This window comes from Strigops habroptila, chromosome 2, assembly GCF_004027225.2.
Source record: "Strigops habroptila isolate Jane chromosome 2, bStrHab1.2.pri, whole genome shotgun sequence".
Classification (NCBI taxonomy): domain Eukaryota; kingdom Metazoa; phylum Chordata; class Aves; order Psittaciformes; family Psittacidae; genus Strigops; species Strigops habroptila.
In genome coordinates this window covers 100,559,366-100,577,879 of record NC_044278.2, presented here as the reverse complement: position 1 = coordinate 100,577,879, position 18,514 = coordinate 100,559,366, and the positions used below count along the sequence as shown (strand labels likewise).

General features: G+C 37.7%; 1 protein-coding gene across 5 annotated transcripts in view; it reads left to right on the top strand.

Annotated features, from left to right (window-relative positions):
- The window catches only part of PDS5B (PDS5 cohesin associated factor B), a 112,840-nt gene extending 96,356 nt beyond the window's left edge, over positions 1-16,484 (top strand). For 2 of the 5 annotated variants that reach the window (XM_030475800.1, XM_030475804.1), the window contains 6 exons: positions 2,468-2,613; positions 3,835-3,940; positions 8,270-8,712; positions 8,804-8,905; positions 11,840-11,981; positions 12,808-16,484. In XM_030475800.1, the coding sequence (XP_030331660.1) occupies positions 2,468-2,613; positions 3,835-3,940; positions 8,270-8,712; positions 8,804-8,905; positions 11,840-11,981; positions 12,808-12,843 (975 nt within the window). In that variant the 3' untranslated portion in view covers positions 12,844-16,484. The remainder of the gene's footprint in view (positions 1-2,467; positions 2,614-3,834; positions 3,941-8,269; positions 8,713-8,803; positions 8,906-11,839; positions 11,982-12,807) is intronic. The other 3 variants (XM_030475801.2, XM_030475803.1, XM_030475802.1) reach the window with 3 other exon arrangements.
- The last annotated feature ends 2,030 nt before the right edge of the window (positions 16,485-18,514 follow it).

The window sequence follows — 18,514 nt, the reverse complement described above, 5'->3', positions numbered from 1 at the left end:
AGATAGGTAGAAGGGAAAACTGCTACTGTCTGTGCTGGGATGTGGTAATAGTAGGCAAAGCCTGTTGTCTTGTAAAGGAGAGAGTCCAAAAACCCAACCCCGTAACATTTGATAAGTTTGCAAAATGGTGAAACTTTTTTTCTGCAGAAGACACAGTATTGCATATGAAGTGACAGCTATGGAAAACTCTAATAGAAATTATTTTTAAAATCACATAAGTTAATCTTTGGCAAAGCTGAATATCATTTTACAGTATCTTTCAAGATAACTAACTGTTCTATGGTTATATTAATTTGTTATTTCTAAATATGCATTGTATTGAATGGCAATGTTCTCTCTTCACTAAAACTAAACCTATGTACTCCTTAGAATAAAATTGAATTCTAGTAAAGGAAAAAACCAAATTGTGATTTTTTTTTTTTTTTTAATTTACAGTAATGTGTCCTGATTACAGGAGAACATTCATTTGCTACCTTGCAAAAGAAGTAAAAGTGCAGCATCTTCATTATCCTTAACTTTGCTAATGAAGTATTAGCTGCAATGTAGTGACCTACTAATAAAGGAGAAATGCGAGTCAGGAAAAAATGCAACTGTACAGGGAGCATCTTTTTTATTAGAAGTTGAAAGCCAACGTTTATTGACTGGAATGTATCATCACTGTATTGCACATTTCAGTATTTGAACTCCACGGATTAGAGATTCATTTCTTACTGAAGATGCAGAAGTCTTTAAATGGAAATTGTCTCTTAATTTCTGATCAGTAGTCAATATTAAGTTCTCTCATCCAGTTCTTGACATAAAACATTCTTGCTAGTTTGTACCCAACTTAAGTGTACTGTGACAATATTAAACAAGAAACATGTTTATGCTAGCACAAACAATCACAGAATCACAGAATGTTTGGAGGTTGGAAGGGACCTCTGGAGGTCATGTAGTCTAAAGTCCTTGCTCTTTCAGACTTTCCTCATAAGAAAAACACTCTGGTCCTGTCTTTCATCTTAGAGGCCCTTTGCTGGACTCTCTCCAGTAGCTCCATCTCTGTCATATATCCTAACTGAAATTCTTTTGAATCCTAAGGTAGCTTTTATATTATTTTAAATTTCTAGTGCCAGGTGTTCTGAAAATTTGTAACAAACACTGAGGTGTACTTGACCATGAAAACTTTTCAGTTGTTTGACCATCATGAGAGCAACATGAAATGAGAGTTGGTCTAGGGAGTCTTAGTTTTGGGAGTGGAAGACTAGCTTGAGTGGATTATAGTGGGGTGGATGGAAGCAGGGCAGCAGCTTGAGTGTAGGTTCTGTGGTAAGGGAGGAGCTGTTAGTGCAGGCCCTGCTTGTTAGTTCCTCTTTAGTAGGAAGTCCAGTCCAGTGTGAATTTGAACATCTCTCTGCTCTTGAGCTCCTTCTGTATTCAGTTATTAACATTGAGTTCTAAACTAATAGATATAAATTCTTAAACTGGACTTTGTTCTCCAAGGTTTATTTTTGGAAAGGATATGCTGTTTTTCTTGTACTCTGTGCAGAGTGAATCTTTTATGTACGTGTAAAATTCCCTCCAGCTATAAAAGTATAACCACATGGTGCAGATCTCTGAAAAAGACACCCAAAGCTGCTATGATGTGCATGTTGAACTTTTCTTTCCTTCAGCTGTCACTAACTTCGGACATAGCTCAAATCTAATACTGAAAAAGAAGATGGATCATCCTAGATGATGAGAATTGAAGGGAATGGTCTTTAATTCAGTGGTTTTGTACGTAGGTGTTTGGCATAAAAGTGTATTCTCTTTAGGAGTAACTGAACTCTTTCAACTCTTTCAAAAGTTAGTATGAGCTGCAGGTATTTGGCGTGTCTGAAAGATAATCCAGGTAAATGAATAACCTGAAGCTCACCAACGTCTGGAAATTTTGGCACCTGTTAGAAGCCTAACATTTAAAATCTGTGCATGAACTATCAGAATCTTCTCCACAGTATCTGGTTTTTTTGGATTCTAATTCATTCCCAGTTGAAACTAGTGTGGTTTGCCATTACAGGTAAGCCAGTTTAATGGCTTCTTTGTTGAGAGGGCTGTCCTACTGCTAGTTCTGTTTTGCCAGTACAGATGCTTATCTGATCCAAATGGTGAGCTGGTTCAGGCACCTAGATCAGCAGAAAGCAAACTGCACAAAAATGCTGAAGTGGCTTACTGCAGTGTCAGGTGAGCATCCAGTACTACCAATGAGAAGAGGACAGAATATAAGGGTAGAGAAAAGAATACTGTGTTTGGTGGCAGCAGGCTATTTGATTACAGCTTTGTCAGCGTCCTTCTGGTGTCTGTTGTAACTTTCATATGAAAATGTTTATAGCTTTGTGTTAAAACTAAGATATTGATTGCAGAAAGTGAAAACTGTGAATATTTTAAGCATAGTACATGTTAACAATATCTAAATATGTAGCTCAAAATAAAAGAAATATATTTTTGGTTTCAGCCCAAAGCAGCCAATGTTCTTGGAGCAGTTAATAAGCCTCTTTCGTCAGCAGGCAAGCAGTCTCAATCCAAATCTTCACGAATGGAAACTGTAAGCAATGCCAGCAGCAGTTCAAATCCAAGCTCTCCAGGAAGGATCAAAGGGAGGTTGGTAGACAACAAAGCAGCTTTGATATTTCAAGTATTTGTAATGACAACTTTGAATATTTCTGTAATGTTTTCTAAGTGAGAGACAGAATTCTATTATCTTATTTTGAAGTAAAGTTATGGTACCACATTGGTATAACTGACACCACGAATTTGGCTTTCGAACCCAAGAAATAAATTTGCTTTAAAAAAAACCCCAAACAAACAAACAACAGAATCAAATCACATCCAGAGTTGGCTGTAGGAGGGAAAGAGAGCTCATGTTAATTTTCTTTTTTTCATGTGTATATATAACCCACACACATGTATATACGTGTTTGTGTGTGTGTATACATACATCTGCAGTTCCTAGGAACTTTGTGGCCTGCTGTAATGGTAACACATCATAGACAGTGAGGACTATAGGCCATTGTGGTGATCTTGCATGACTTCCTCCTCTGCAAAGTCTGGACAAATTTGTAGATAAACATTTTAATATTTTTTTATTTTAGATTCCTGTGATGGAGGGGGAATATACTGTAATGTTGCATAAGTCTACTTCTAGTTACCAGTCTTCAAAAATTAGAGCTTATTTTGTGTCAATTTTTAAGGTTATTAATCAGTTACTGTATCTTCTTATGCTCATTTTTCAACTGAAAATCACATCATCATCAATTTTTTTCACAGACCATTTAGAGATTGCATATTCACATTTTCTCACATTACTTCAAGACTGTGAGAAAAATGTTATGTTTGGAAATACACTTCTCACGTGGTATTTATGTAACATTAATATATAATGCTAATTTAATGTATAATATTAATATATAATACTAATTTTAAATGTAGTGCAGTGTTTTACAAAAAATACTTCTCAACTCCATGGGAAGTCCACAGGAAGACTTATTTCTTACAAGTCACGCAGGTTCATATGCCGAAATGCATTATTGGCTAAAGACATGTTGCAATCCAGATTATTCTCTATATCCAGAAATGAATCTGAGACCAATAGTGTTCTATATCCAGTTCATTTAAAAAATGCTGTGCTTGCAGTCTAACATGTTCTGTCATCTTCATAATCTGCCCAGTTCACCTAAGTTAAACTGATTAGTGTTTTGAGTGGAGATACCAAAGAAGAAGAAAAACGACCTCTAGAAGTGATGTTGTTCTTAATATCTATCTTTTTAAATGATTGCCTGCTGTATTATAATAATGAGGAGAATAAATGTTTATTCATCCTAGGCTTGACAGTACTGAAATGGACCACAGTGAAAATGAAGAATTCACACTGACTTCGCCCTTACCAGGGAAAAAAACTGACAAGAGGGACGACTCTGATATTGTAAGGGTGAGCTGATTGGTTGCATTGCACATGTTTCATTTTAAGTCACCAAGACTTATAATAAAAATTAATGCAGTGGTACTTGATATCATTCAAGAAAATGTGCTGAAACATGAAAATGAGTTGATGTTGTAAACTACTGGAAAATATGTTTGAGTTGGATATGAAAATGCAATGAAAAAAAGGTTCGGTTTGTCTGTTTTTTCTTAGAATTGTTGAGGTTGGAAAGGACCTTTAAGATCATTGAGTGCAACTGTTAACTGCCAAGCCCACCTCTAAACTATGTCCCTAAGTGCCACGTCTACATGTCTTTTAAACACCTTCAGGGATGTAGGCTCAACCACTTCCCTGGGCAGCTTGTTCAGTGCTTGACAACCCTTTCAATGAAGAAATTTTTCCTAATATCCAATCTAAACCTTCCCTGGCATAACTTGAGGCTGTTTCCTGTGGTCCTATCGTTTGTTACTTAGGAAAAGAGACCAGCACCCACTGTGCTGCAGCCTCCTTTCAGGTATTTGTAGAGAGCAATAAGGTCTCCCCTGAGACTACACAACTCCAATTTTCTTCAGCTGTTCCTCTGTAGGACTTGTGCTCCAGACCTTTCACCAGCTTTGTTGCCCTTCTCTGGACGTGCTCCAGCACCTCAATGTCTTTGTTGTAGTGAGGGGCCCAGAATTGAACACAGTATTTGAGGTGCAGCCTGACCAGTGCCCAGTACAGGGGGATGATCACTGCCCTGGCCCTGCTGCCACACTGTCTCTGATACAGGCCAGGATGCCGTTGGCCTTCTTGGCTACCAGGGCACAAGCTGGCTCATGTTCAGGCAGCTGTCAGCCAACACCTGCAGGTCCTATTCTGCCAGGCAGCTTTCCAGCCACTCTTCTCCAAGCCTGGAGTGTTGCATGGGGTTGTTGTGGCTCAAATGCAGGACCCAGCACTTTGCCTTGTTGAACCTTATACTATTGGCATTAGCCCATTGATCCAGCCTGTCCAGATCCCTCTGCAGAGCCTTCCTATCCTTCAGCAGATCAACACTCCCAGCTAACTTGGTGGTGTTTGTAAACTTACTGAGCGTGCACTTTATCTCCTTGTTCACATCATTGATAAAGATACTAAACAGAACTGGCCCCAGTACTCAGCCCTGGGGAACACCACTTTGACCAGCTGCCAACTGGATTTTACTCCATTCACCACCACTCTTTGGGCTCTGCCATCCGGACAGTTTTTTGTTCAGCAAAGCATACGTCTGTCCAAGCCATGAGCAGCCAGTTTCTCCAGGAGAATGCTGTGGGAAATGTCAAAGGCTTTATGCTAAAGTTGAGGTAGACAGCATCCACAGTCTTTCCCTCATGCACCAAACGGGTCACATCATAAAAGGAGATGAGATTTGCCAAGCAGGACCTGCCTTACATAAATCCACGCCGACTGGGTCTGATCACCTGGTAGTCCCATACATGCTCTGTGATGGCACTCAAGACGATCTGCTCCATAACCTTTCCTGGCACCAAGGTCAGGCTGACAGGCCTGTAGTTCCCCAAATCTCCCTTCCAGCCCTTCTTGTAGATGGGCGTAACATTTGCTACCTCCAGTCCACTGGGTCCTCCCTGGTTAGCCAGGACTGATGATAAACCATGGAAAGTGGCTCAGTGAGCACTTTAGCCAGCTCCCTCAGTACCCTTGGGTGGATCCCATCTGGCCCTAATAGACTTGTGTGTGTCAAAGTGGTGTAGCAGGTCACTGACCACTTCCCTTTGGTTTATGGGGGTTATCCTAGTGAGGATATAAAAAAGATTTGTACTCTCACTGAGGTATAGTGCTTTAATATGTTAAGAAAATTATAAAATATTCTAAATACAGGTTAAATACTGTCTCAAGCAGTATTTACACCTATATCAGAATGAGAAAAATAAACCACCAAAGAAAATTATAATTGCGTTGTAATTCTAAGAGCAGTTAAAAAAATAGGAATTTCACATACTGCTAGTAAATTTCTGTTCTTTGTCCTTTAATAACAGCTGGCAGTATGTAAATTTTGTAGTAGTTTAGACATACATGAAAAAGTAATAATATAAACAAGGCCAGATTCATTATAATTGGATTTTTTAGAATGCAGTAAGGATGTCCTAGTTCTGGTGTCCTCAGCATACGAAGGATGTGGAGCTGTTGGAGCAAGTCCAGAGGAGGGCCATGATGACGATAAGGGGACTGAAGCACCTCCTGTGTGACGACAGGCTGAGAGAGTTGGGGCTGTTCAGCCTGGAGAAGAGAAGGCTGTATGGAGACCTCATAGCAGCCTTCCAGTATCTGAAGGGGGTCTGTAAGGATGATGGGGAGGGACTCTTCCTTAGGGACTGTAGTGGTAGGACAATGGGTAATGGGTTCAAACTTAAACAGGCGAAGTTCAGGTTAGATATAAGGAAGATGTTTTTTACTGTGAGGGTAGTGAAGCACTGGAACGGGTTGCCCGAGGAAGTTGTGGATGCTCCACCCCTGGTGGTGTTCAAGGCCAGGTTGGACAGAGCTTTGGGCGACAGGGTCTAGTGTAAGACATCCCTGGCCATGGCAGGGGGGTTGGAATTAGACAATCTTAAGGTCCTTTCCAACCCAAATCATTCTATGATGTCACTGCTGCTTTATTTTTTTGACCATCTCTGACATTTCTCTGTTCTCCCGTTATGTCTGTTCCATTTTTCGAGGTTGCTTGGGACATAAGGTACTGATTAGTGAAAATGTCCTGAATTTTTGCTTGTCTTGAAGTGCAAATAACCATCTTATACTGTGATATCTTGTGGGAAAAGCAAACTGGCTTACAACAAATCAGAAAAATCAGCAATCTCTTGTCAAAAAACCCCACTGCCTATATTGATATGTCACTTCAGCTGTAAACCTTGAAAAGCCTAAGAGTCTAAACAGCTGCCGGCATGCAATTCATGTTTACAAGCATTCGGCTGAATTGGTAACTGACAAAGCTAAGTGATAAAGCAAATACTGTTCAGTATTTTGGGTACTTTTGAGGGCATTTGTATTTCACTTTGAGTATGTAATCAAGCTGCTTAAGGTTATTGATTCAGAACTCATTTGGGTTTTTTAGAACTGGGGAACAGATTATACCAAGCATTAACTGAGAAGCAGAATTTTAATCGGGAAGCAGAAAGTCCACATTTTAAAGATGTTACTATTCAGGATATTTGTCCAGATTAAATCATAATGTAACATGTTAGTTCTAAGGTTGTGGGACACAGTTAAACCCAAAGGGGGAAACTTTACTATGAAACTTGGCTACAACTATTTACCTGGTAAAAGCAACTGCAATCACACATGTACAGTCACTGCAAAAGCAAACAGAACAGGGAATAACAGGGATGTTGCTGTTCTAGGTCAACAGCTGTGTCGCTGAAGTCATGAACCGACAGGAGATGTCTTCACTGTTCAAACGTAGGAAGGGGGCTTATAAGAAAAGGTGGAGAAAGACTTTACAGGGGCCTGTAGTGATGGGACAAGGGGCAATGGTTTTAAGCTGAAAGAGGGTAGATTTAGATGAGATATTAGGAAGAAATTCATTATTGTGAGGGTGGTGAGGCACTGGCACAGGTTGCCCAGAGAAGTTGTGGATGCCCCATCCCTGGAAATGTTCGAGGCCAGGTTGGATGGAGCTTTGAGCAACCTGGTCTAGTGGGAGGTGTCCCCGCACATGTCAGGTTGTTTGGAATGAGATGATCTTTAGGGGGTCCCTTCCGACCCAAACATTCTATGATTCTTCTCAGGGTTGGGTGGGGTTTTTGCTGCACAAAGCAAACGTTGAGTCTGAGTGCAGCTCTCACAGCCATGCTTTGGCAGCTACCACTAATACCTGTGCTTCTTTCTACAACTATAAATTCAGGTTACCTGTTGTATTCTGTATTAATTCGTTGCCACTGCCAGCATGGGAGCCGGGCATGAGCACCCTGGTAGTTCACACAGAGCTGAAGCCACAAGTTGATAATTCCCATCTTCTATATCTTTATATTTTCTTATTGATAAAAATGCAGTTATGGATGTTCTAGCAAATTGTGTTTGACACAGGTGAGCACACAAATGAAGACCTTACACACTTCAGTGTTTGAAATAATCTTTCTCTCTTGTCTGGCATTTTATATGTATGTTTGTGTTTATACGTTTGCAAAGGTTTCTGAAATGGATATGGTGGACAGTCTTAGATTGTGTAGATTGTTATGAAGTTGTGTAACTTGAAGGGTCTTTCTCTTGGAGGGTGAAGTTTCTGTAGCTTTTGCATACCTGACAGTTTAATATGGCAGTTTAACTTTTAAATTTAAAGGTGTAATCTTACCTTTTCAGTCAGAGATGGAGAAGCCTAGAGGAAGGAAGAAAGCAGCTATCACAGATGCGGAAGAGAAACTAAGCATAGATGACCTCAATAAACTGGGTCAAGAGCAGAAACTTAGAGGCAGTCAACGGGGAAGGAAGAGACCCGCAGTTGTTTCAGAATCTGATGAAACACAATGGCAAGAGGAAAAAAGGCTAAAAGAAGATGTAATAGAAAGTGAGGATGAACAGAATAGTCCACCAAAGAAAGGGAGAAGAGGACGCCCTCCCAAAGCAAATAATGGGGGAACACCAAAGGAAGAACCAGTAGCAAAGTCGTCAAAAAGGAGCAAAAAAAAACAACCGCCAGCAGCTGCAGCAGAAGAGGAGGAGGAAGAGGAAGAAAGGCAAACTGAAAACATTGAACAAAAACCAAAAGGCAGGCAAAATAGGACACCGAAAAGAACACAGCAGAGGTAAGTCTGTCTTCTTGTAAGCTGCATCTTTTTTATTCTTGGACATTAGTTATAATTTGATACTTTGCGATTTGGGTCTTCCTCAAAACAGAGCAGAACCATCTGAAACTAGTACAGTTGAATCAGCACAGTCTACGCCACAGAAAAGACGAGGAAGGTCATCAAACACACCACCATCACAGCCAAAAAAAGTGTAAGTGGGGAACATTTTCTAAATTTGTATATAGTGAAAATTAGAACTATGGCTCTGTGCCCCCAAACAATCATTTACTGAAAGTATTTCAGAATCCTTCAATTGACAGATAAGAAAATAAATTTCCATTGCTATTTCTAAAATATTTTCCCTAGCTGCTTCTCCCAGAACACCTCAGACCAGAGCAAGAGGCTATGAGTAAGTTTAACGTGCGCAGGTAGCATATACGCAACTTTGCTCTTCTAGGAGAAAATAAGGCATGTGAAGCCTTAAAGACAGGGCTTTATTAGGACTTCAAGGAGTAAAAAGTGCTCCCATTTGTTTTGGATAGGGAGGAAGAATCAAATTGTTACTGTGGTTAAACAGTATTGTGGAGAATTAAGTTTATTCTGATGCTTAAATTAATGATCACTTTGTAATTTGTGGCCTTATTATCCACTTGAATCATTTCCAGATGAAAAAAATGTGCTACAATCTATGAAGGATAGTAGCTCTTGAGCATTCTGAGGCAGATTAAGCTCTAAAATGAAGGTAGACTCTGTGGCTAGCTTCATTTTCTTGTACCTGCTGTCAGAAACTACAGATATGTCTACCTTTTCTGTACATGTATATACAACATACATAAAGCAGAGGTGTGTAAGTGGACAGGACTTAACCTGCTCACAGGTATCAAACTGCATCTTGTAGAACAGATTTGCAAGATACTTTTCCAGACCCTGGTGATAAATTCCTTAGGGCACTACTTATGCACATCTTCAGTCTGGCATTTTGTATTACTCTGTTGTTTTTCTAGCTTCTGGGCTTAGTTAGCATCATTTTGATCTTCCTCTGGCACCTTAATGTACCAATTTGCCTGTCCCTGGAGAATCTTCTGTAACAAAGATCTTTGCCGGAACAAGCTTGTACCCTCAATTCAAACTCTAATTTCACACCAGATTGCATGTTCTGGCATTTTGCACGCACAATATCCCAAGACAGTGTTCTATTTCCCTACCTCAGGTTAGACCTCTCCTGCTCCTTTACTCTGTAATCAGAAACACAGGTCCTGACACTGTCTTGGTTACTGCAGAAGTCACTGCTACATATACAGTGAAACAAGAGTTGGAAACTGCTACTGTCGTGCAGAGAAGACATGCCCACAAGCTATTGTTGGGTGATGTGCTAATACTTAAATAGCTTCTGATTAATTTTGCAGTGAAATCAGTGTATTTCTTTACCCCATTTTAAACAAAGTAGACTGAGTACACGATGAGTAACAGGCATAACTCTTGTTCACGTGTACGTACATTGTTGCTGGCACAAGGAGCTGAAGTAAGTTGGGAGTTGTGGGTCTATTCTAGATTTCATCCAAAAATAATAAAAAAAAAAGATAAGTTTTTTTGTGTGTGATCACACCACCCAAATTGTGACTGTCCTCTTTCCCAATCTGCAACAAGAAGGTGAGAGCACAATAATTCCTCAGTTTTCAAAGTGCATTGTGGTCAGACCTTTCTCCCTTTTCTACACATGTGCATCTACAGCAGTTTTAAGAGGAAGGAGCTAATAGACTGAGCAGTGCTGCGTACCACAAGATAGATCCATATATATAGAATTCAAATGCTTAAAGCTTTCTGGGCTCCTTGGATTTGTCATAAGAATTTGAGATTTTACCTATGAGGTGATAGTGTATAACCTATTTCTGATAGCCCACTGGGTTACCAGTTAGTGCATGTGAGCTGGCTTATTTTTGTAATCTGTGAAAAGATGAACTTGTGAGTAATTCTTATCTTTCCTTTTCAATTCTCTTGTTTCTATCAGTCTTGGAAGGCTTGAGTTGGGCTAATCTGTTTTGTTTATCAGCAGGTGTCATGTTGGTTGGTTGATGCTGAAAGCCCCTATACTACACTATAATTACTATATGCAATTCAGAGATTCTATTTTGTATAGATTTTAGTGTGGTTCCCACCACATGTGTGCTTTGATGCTGTCAGAAGGCAGCTGTTCTGGATATGTGCCCCCACTGGGGACTGAAGCTTGTTTGTTGGCTGTTTGGAACAGTTTCTGGTTTAATTTCATCCAGAAAGTCATGTTTGGTGCACCAAGTTTGGGTGCACCAAGACCACATCTGCAGTAAGCGGGATGATTCTGGGATTTGATTCTGAACTGTGCTAATGACCCAACCAAAATGGTGATATGTGTTCAACTGTGTAGTTTTTGGATACATATCTAGTTGACCTTTTTGTTTTAAGGCAGGAGGGGGACTAGTTCTTATTTTAAGCAAATGGGTGCTTTTTGCTTGTGGTTCAGCTTCCACCACTAACAGGCAATTTATGATATTGTCGACTGATTTTTCTTGATTATCCTGATGAAGGTATTGCTATCCTGATTATTTCCAGCTCTTAGCATGAGCTAACTTGGCAGATTTGCATTCAGGTTCATTATAGTGTTAATTTCATAAACAGCAACAAAGGTTCTTCTAGGTCGGTAAAAGCATCGATGCAGTTATTAAAATCTTGTTGTGTATAAACTCCTGTCGAAGTAGAGCACATCTATTCATGGAATTGAATAGAAGGGGAAAAAGAAAAACCAACCAAGTATTGTGTCTCTGGCTGTTCGGCTTCTCCTGTTCACTGGTTACTGTTGTGTCAACCTTCTTAGGCCCGTATTCTCGCACTGAAGTGAAAAATCTATCTTGTGTAGAGGCAGAAATTGTCCAACTTTGTACTCCTAACCCTTTAACCTGGAAGAATGAGTTTTAAAATGCTGTTGTCCAGACTCCTAGTTTCACTTCTATTCCATGTGTGGATGAACTAGATGGGTATATAAGACCTAGTATTATATAACATGAAATGGTAAGGCTGGTGGTTTTTTAGCGTGTTTGCTCTTATACATGTGTTTATACACGTGCAGAGCCATATACTGTGAAAATGATCTGTATTTTTTTTCTGATTGTAGCCGTGCAGGACGCTCCAAACAAGCAGCCAGTAAAGAGAATGAATCTAGCGAAGAGATGGACGTTTTTCAGAGTAGCTCACCTGTCAGTGATGACATTCCCCAGGAAGAGGTAACGGAAGAAGAGGAAGTTTCCACAATTAATGTAAGAGAAATGCTTGAGATTTTCTTTGAGAGTCTTTGTGGTGTCCTCTGTGTGTCAATGTTCGGAGAATGACTTCTGTTAAGGTTAAGCTCCTATTCCTAGAGCTTAACCTTCCTCCTTTAAAATGAATGAGGTGGTTGTGAACCACCACTGTTGTGTAGTGGCACCACACTGTAGCTTCCCAGAGAAGCTGCATTCCTTAGCAAATGTCAGGTTTTGTCAAGCATCTTCTATTTTCTGTTCTGTATAGCTTATGAGTTGTGTATGACCTCATGGCAATTATTTTCCAGGTAACTCCTGCCCATTCTTCTCAGCTAGATCATAACAGTGAAAAATGTTTCTTTATACAAAAAAAAAAAGACACAAAATGAATAGTGCTGGAAAATAAGTACGGGATCTTGGAGCAAAATCCTAAACAAACTTCTTCCTCTTACCAGCATATGCAAATATGTTAAAATAAGTTTATATTTATTTCATACAACTACATTAGTAATGTTAGTAGCAATACTAAAAATGGTACTGTGAATGCCTTCACGCTTTTGGACACTTCTGATGATTGGAACATCTGAGTATAGGAAAACTCTAAAAAATGAAACTAGATGATTTTTTAAGATTTGAAGGATGCAGACTCAATATCATCAAACAAAGTTATGTCCTGGTCATTGACTGGGTCTTGTCCCTGCAATGAGTAAGGAATGACACTGTATACGGTTACTCAAATGTTATTGTGAGACTTAAGTATTTTTTCCATTATAAAATATATTTATTCCTGAATTTTTCAAATATTTTCCTGTAAAAACATTTCAAATGCTTTTTCTCCAAACAGGTCCGTCGCAGAACTTCCAAAAGGGAAAGGCGATGAGTGAGCATGTAGTTATCAGCCTTCCAGGTGAAAGCTTTGAAGAATGCTTTTACTGTAAAGCTTGAGACTGAATGAAGCTGTTAGTGCACAAATGGGGTTGCTGAACAAAAGACAAAACCTATTTTACTTTTCCTGCCCCTGCATTTGCAGTCCCTAGGTCACAAGCTTTAGCCACACACGTTGATATCATTAACTGTGGATTTTTGTGAAGTGTAATGTGCGCTGGCTTTGTAGACATATGAACTAAAGAAGAAAACTGTAAATAGTTCTTTTTTTAATGTTTCTGACTTCTAAAGTGCTTGTATAGCTTTTATCTGCGGCTTTAAACTGACAGTACCCCACTGTTTATTGGATCTATTGATTTAAAAAGAACAGTTTGTTGAAAATTGATCTCAAGCAATATCTGTCAGTGTTCGTATTTGTACTCTTGTTGACATTTAACTGTGAAAACAAAATCAGTTGAACAAATAGTGCCACTTTCTTTTGCCACTATTTGTTGAGAAGAAGAAGGAAAAAAAATGGTCTTTGTTTCCTTCATGGATTTAACCTAGTGTTTACCTTTAGGCACCTACTTATCATCAGAGGTGCTAAATTACTTTCTTTTACAGTTGAACAATGTTGGATAGAATAATACAAGAGATGCAAATTGTGAAAGAAGTTGTTTGTTTTACACCTCAGTATTGATGCCAGACTTTTCTGGACTTCTAGTGGCATTGAAAATTCAAAAAGGATTTAAAATATTTTAATTTTAAAAGTGTGTTATTAAAAAATGTACTGAATACCCTACCCATTTTATCTTCCCCATCAGTTTTTATTAATCTACTGTATCAATAAAATTCTGTAACTGAGTTTTTAATAGTCTAGTATGTTAATGTGTATAGATATTTCCTTCTGAACATGATGTTCACAAAGAGCAAATTATTACTACATTATAATATGAAATCTGATATATAAACATTAGTGAAAATACAGTTCTTATTACAATGTAAAGTTAATCACAAAGAAAAATTTTATTGATGCAGTGTGTCTTTATAAAGCTGTTCTTGAGAGCCAAGTGTTTTGTATTTTATAGTGAAGTTGCATGTTTATGAAAAATGTGCTGAAAATGGGATGTAATGTTTTTTTGGAAACTCGTATCTAGCAGTAGTATATGGTAGGTTGCCTCATGAGAGAATCTTTTATTGAGAGTTTATTGTACCTTTTTGTTTTGTTTTTGGGTTTTGAGCCAAATTTTTTTGGTATGAAGAGCTAAGTTTTTGTTGAATAACCGGCTGCTGATTATTGCAGTCAGGGTATTCAAGATTTGAATGAAGCTCCATTTTTATTTTCTGCTACCATAAAGAGGTTGGGTTTTTGATTTTTATTTTTTATTTTTAAGGTATAATCTGGAAAAAAAGAAAAAAAAAGAGAAAATACTTAAAGCAGTATCCTGTATGCAGTTTTACAGTTTACAAACTGTGTCCTTGAACCAAAATGTATAGGTTACTACACTATGCTTAGCCAAGCGCATACGATAATTCCAGGTGCTGTTCTCCCTCTGGTTCCCTACAGCTGACAACATGTACAAAAATCAATTTCTAACTTGAGAAAATTTTATCTCAGTGAATAATGAAGCATTTTCACATAATCCATCAATAAAGTAAGTTAGAGTTGCAGGGTGGCCTATAAAGATTAGAGGAAACGATAATACTAAAACACGGATTTACTGGTTTCCAAATTATAAGATCACCACTAAAGAAACAGTTATAACTTTTTCATTATGTTTTTTTTTTTTACTAATGGAAAAAGGTATTATAAATATTAGATTATTCTGCCTCAGCTTCACTTCCCCCCTACTCCCTTCAGTATTCAGCTTTTCAACATTTATACCTATAGGTATAGGGGAAATGCTGCCTAAAAAGGCAATTACGGTTGATTTGAATTGACTTTGAAACAGTTGGCACAACAGAACTGGCTTACTTACGCTTCAGCAGTGCAAATGCAAGTTGCTGGGGTGTTTTTTATGGTATAAAATGATTGAAAGCTAGCTTTATATTTTCCTCTTTTGACAGAATTGCACTGAAAACATTTATGGAAGATGTACCTTTAAGTCCATTTTATACAAAAAATATGAAAAATTGATGCTGAAACTGCTGCAGACTCTTGAGGCTTTATGTGCATAAACATGGTTAGGTTAAACTTCATGGAATATTGATGCACATTACTGATCACAATGTCTAATGTAAATTTAAACTATAGTTTTGCAATTTAAATGATGATTTCTTGGGTTATAATGTGTAATTCATTATTTCTTGAGAAATAGGCACAGCAAATATTTCATTCTTATATTCAAACCTCTTCTAAGTTCATTCTCATCTCATATAAAGAAAATGAATATTTTATGTACTAACATTTAGAGATCTGCGTACAGTAGCTACAGTAGAGTATAATTATGTATAAAAGATAAATTGCTAACACTGAGTTAGCATGCTCTTCTGCAATGATAATGTTAAGTTTATAAAAATGTACTGTATTACATTAAAAGATCAAATTGAACTCACTGTAACAAGTTCCAGTATGACATTTTTGTGAGATTACCGAAGTATCTTGCTGTACTTCGCAGCAAATTAAGCTCATTTGGGTTACATTTACTTTTCTTGCTGCAGTGCAACAGGAGACTTTCAGTGATCTGTAGTTCATATGCAGAATGAAAACAGTGATTGTAATCTTGATACTAGTGTTTAATAATAATTCACTCTGATTCCAGAAGCATGGGATATTTCACTTGTCACCAACAGAGATAATAAATATTTAGGGCTAGCTAAAACACTCCAATAGGAAGGAAATATGAAATTGCTTGAAAGTTCTAGTGTGAGTACACCTAGGACACTCTAGAATCCTGTATTAACTATACTTGACTCTGCCAATTGACTTCATTTTCTAGCAAAATTAAACCCTTTTTTGAATATTTTGACATTTGCTGGTTTGACATTTCAATCTACATGAACAAAACCATTAGAATTTATAAAAAAAGCACTCATATTATTAAAGACATTTCCACTGAAAATGAATATGATCAGTTTGTAAGTAACTTGCAAAAAAGCTTAGGTTTGAAGATTAAATACTTCATTCTGGCATAGCATTTGTCATCTGATACTCTAAAAAAACCCAAACCACCACCAGACTTCACATAGAGGTGTGTGTACAGTTTTCTTGTTATTTTTTGCATGTCTGGTGTAGGTTTTGACAGATTATCAAAGTCTGCTTTTGTGAACACACAGAGTAGATTTTGGATCCTGCAAGTTTGCATCCCTATGGTTCTGTGGGGTTAGTTCTTCATTGCATTTGTCCTGTGCAAATACAAGTACATACCCAAGTATATTGATATGTTTGACTCTTCTAACACTTTTGTAAATAGGTCATGTAATGAAGGGAGCATACATGTATTGTAAAACTGTTTACCTTGGACATACAAAAATCTGAGTTTGTGATATTTTTAAACTTGTCTGTGTTTAAATATATATATAAATCATCAAGGTAGGCGCAGCACATATTTTACAAATAATTTCTCAAAGAAACATGTTCAGCTATACCAGCATGTTTGTCCAAGGCAGCATTTCTACAAACACATGGTTAAGATGAGTTCTAGATGGTCATCCCATTAGTCCGATGGCTTTATGATGACCAAAATGATAAAATTCACCTAAGAACCTCTGTCTAGTCCTCCATCAGGAAAAGAACCTGGATGCATTCTTGGTTCTTTTCATGCTCAGATTGCCATTCCAGTCTTTGCATCTTTGTTGGATGTTTGCCTTTACAAAAGATATTTCCTAATTTAGGTGCGATTTCCTAATGCTGACAGAAGTGACTTACATTCCACAAGCATAAGCAGACTCCCTGCTATGTCAGCAGGTTTGTCCAACATAGGACACCTGCTTCATTATGTACAGTACAGCTCCTGGCATTTTGTTGCGAGTAGAAAAGTAAAGACCTGAATGGTGCCAACTGGTATGGAAATACAGGACAACTTGCTTAAAAGTTCATCGAATTCTGCTGTCTAAAAGGTCTGACCTCTCCGCACAGAGTTTACCAAGTGCCATTATATTTACGTAGGCAAGATAAACATAGTATCATACAGTGTGTATATGCAGTAACGCTTCACACCTACATTTTTTTTTCCAGTGCCTCACTACAGTCATGATGTGGTTTTAAAAAGTACCACTTTCATTTTTATAATGAAGATGTATATTGTATATTCTTTTGAGTTAGCAGCATTGTATTATATCTATGGAAGAACGAAGAAAGTCTCAAATACAGATTTCTACCCCTGCAAATCAGTATTTCAGTCATCATGTGATGAGTTGGAATTAGTTTTAACATATAGTTTCTTTGGAGGATGAATAACATCTTGTAAGGTGTTGGCTAGTTGTGTTTCTGCTGCTTGTATCCTACCTCATGTATGTAGATACAAAGAAACACAGTATTTTGAAAATCCAAGCAGTATCATTGAATATGCTGACTGCTTACTTGGAAGTAATTTTGTTATTAAAAAATAATGCATTTCACAAATCTGTTACATAGTTCTGAACAGATCCAGAAAGCTGAAGGTTTTAGATGTTAGGTTCTGTAAGGCTCTGTCAGTATTGTTGCATTTTACTAATTTTCTATAGATAGAAGACAATTGCTCGAATTATGATACGCAGTATAAGAGAACAAAACAGTAACAATCTAAGTAGTAGTAACTTATGCTGCTGTTATAAAAGAATGTGTTAGAATGAAACATTCTTGCCCTAAAAAGCTTTTTCTTTAGTATGTTGAGAAGACACGCTGATAATGTAAACCAGCTTTCTTCTAAAGTCATGGCACCTTGAAATAGTCTTTGGAACAGTTGCCTTTTTGATAGATATGTTTTAATCTTACATGTTTCTGTAGTGTCTTTCTATTCAGCAAAATTAAATTCTGTAAACTAAAGATATTTTGAAGAACAGAAGAGGTTTTAATCCATATTTAATAAAACAATAAGGTGTTCATTTTAAGCAGCATTTTATAGCTGTACCTATAGATGCAGTGACGTGTTATGTGAACCTGATGTACACAACCATTTCTCTGGAGCATTTGAGCTGCAGCATACTCTGAAAGGCAGTGAAAACTGCCTCTGGGTTTTCCCCAAAAGGCATTTACTGTTGTCCTTCCATAACCATTTCAAAAGATAAGACCTGGAGGAGGAAGGAGTGAAAAGTAATGGTTTTATTTACCTTCTGTTTATCTTCTGTTATATGGATTAGGCGATGAAAAAACAATGCTATGTGGAGGTGTCTTGGGTGAAAAACGGTATATTAGAAATGAGTTATTAATTTGAAAGATGCTAGAGAGATGAGGAAAGGGTAGGGAATCAACAGATAAATGAGATGGGAAAGCAGTTACTCAATACCAGATGACCAGTGATAGGATTCTTCTGTTCAAGATGAAAGGCTAGATAAGAGGAACTATGTTAGTGATTATGATATTCTCATTTTTAATAATTATGTAAGAGAGGAGAACTGAAGATGTGTTGCTTTCTTTGATTTGGAGGAAGAAGTTGGAGTGTTCAAATGTATGTCAGAAGACACACAGAATTGAGACTAGTGGCCAGAGTGTGTTTGTTGAAAGAGGATGACAGCTGCTGCTAAGGGCAAGCATAAGGAATTTGAAA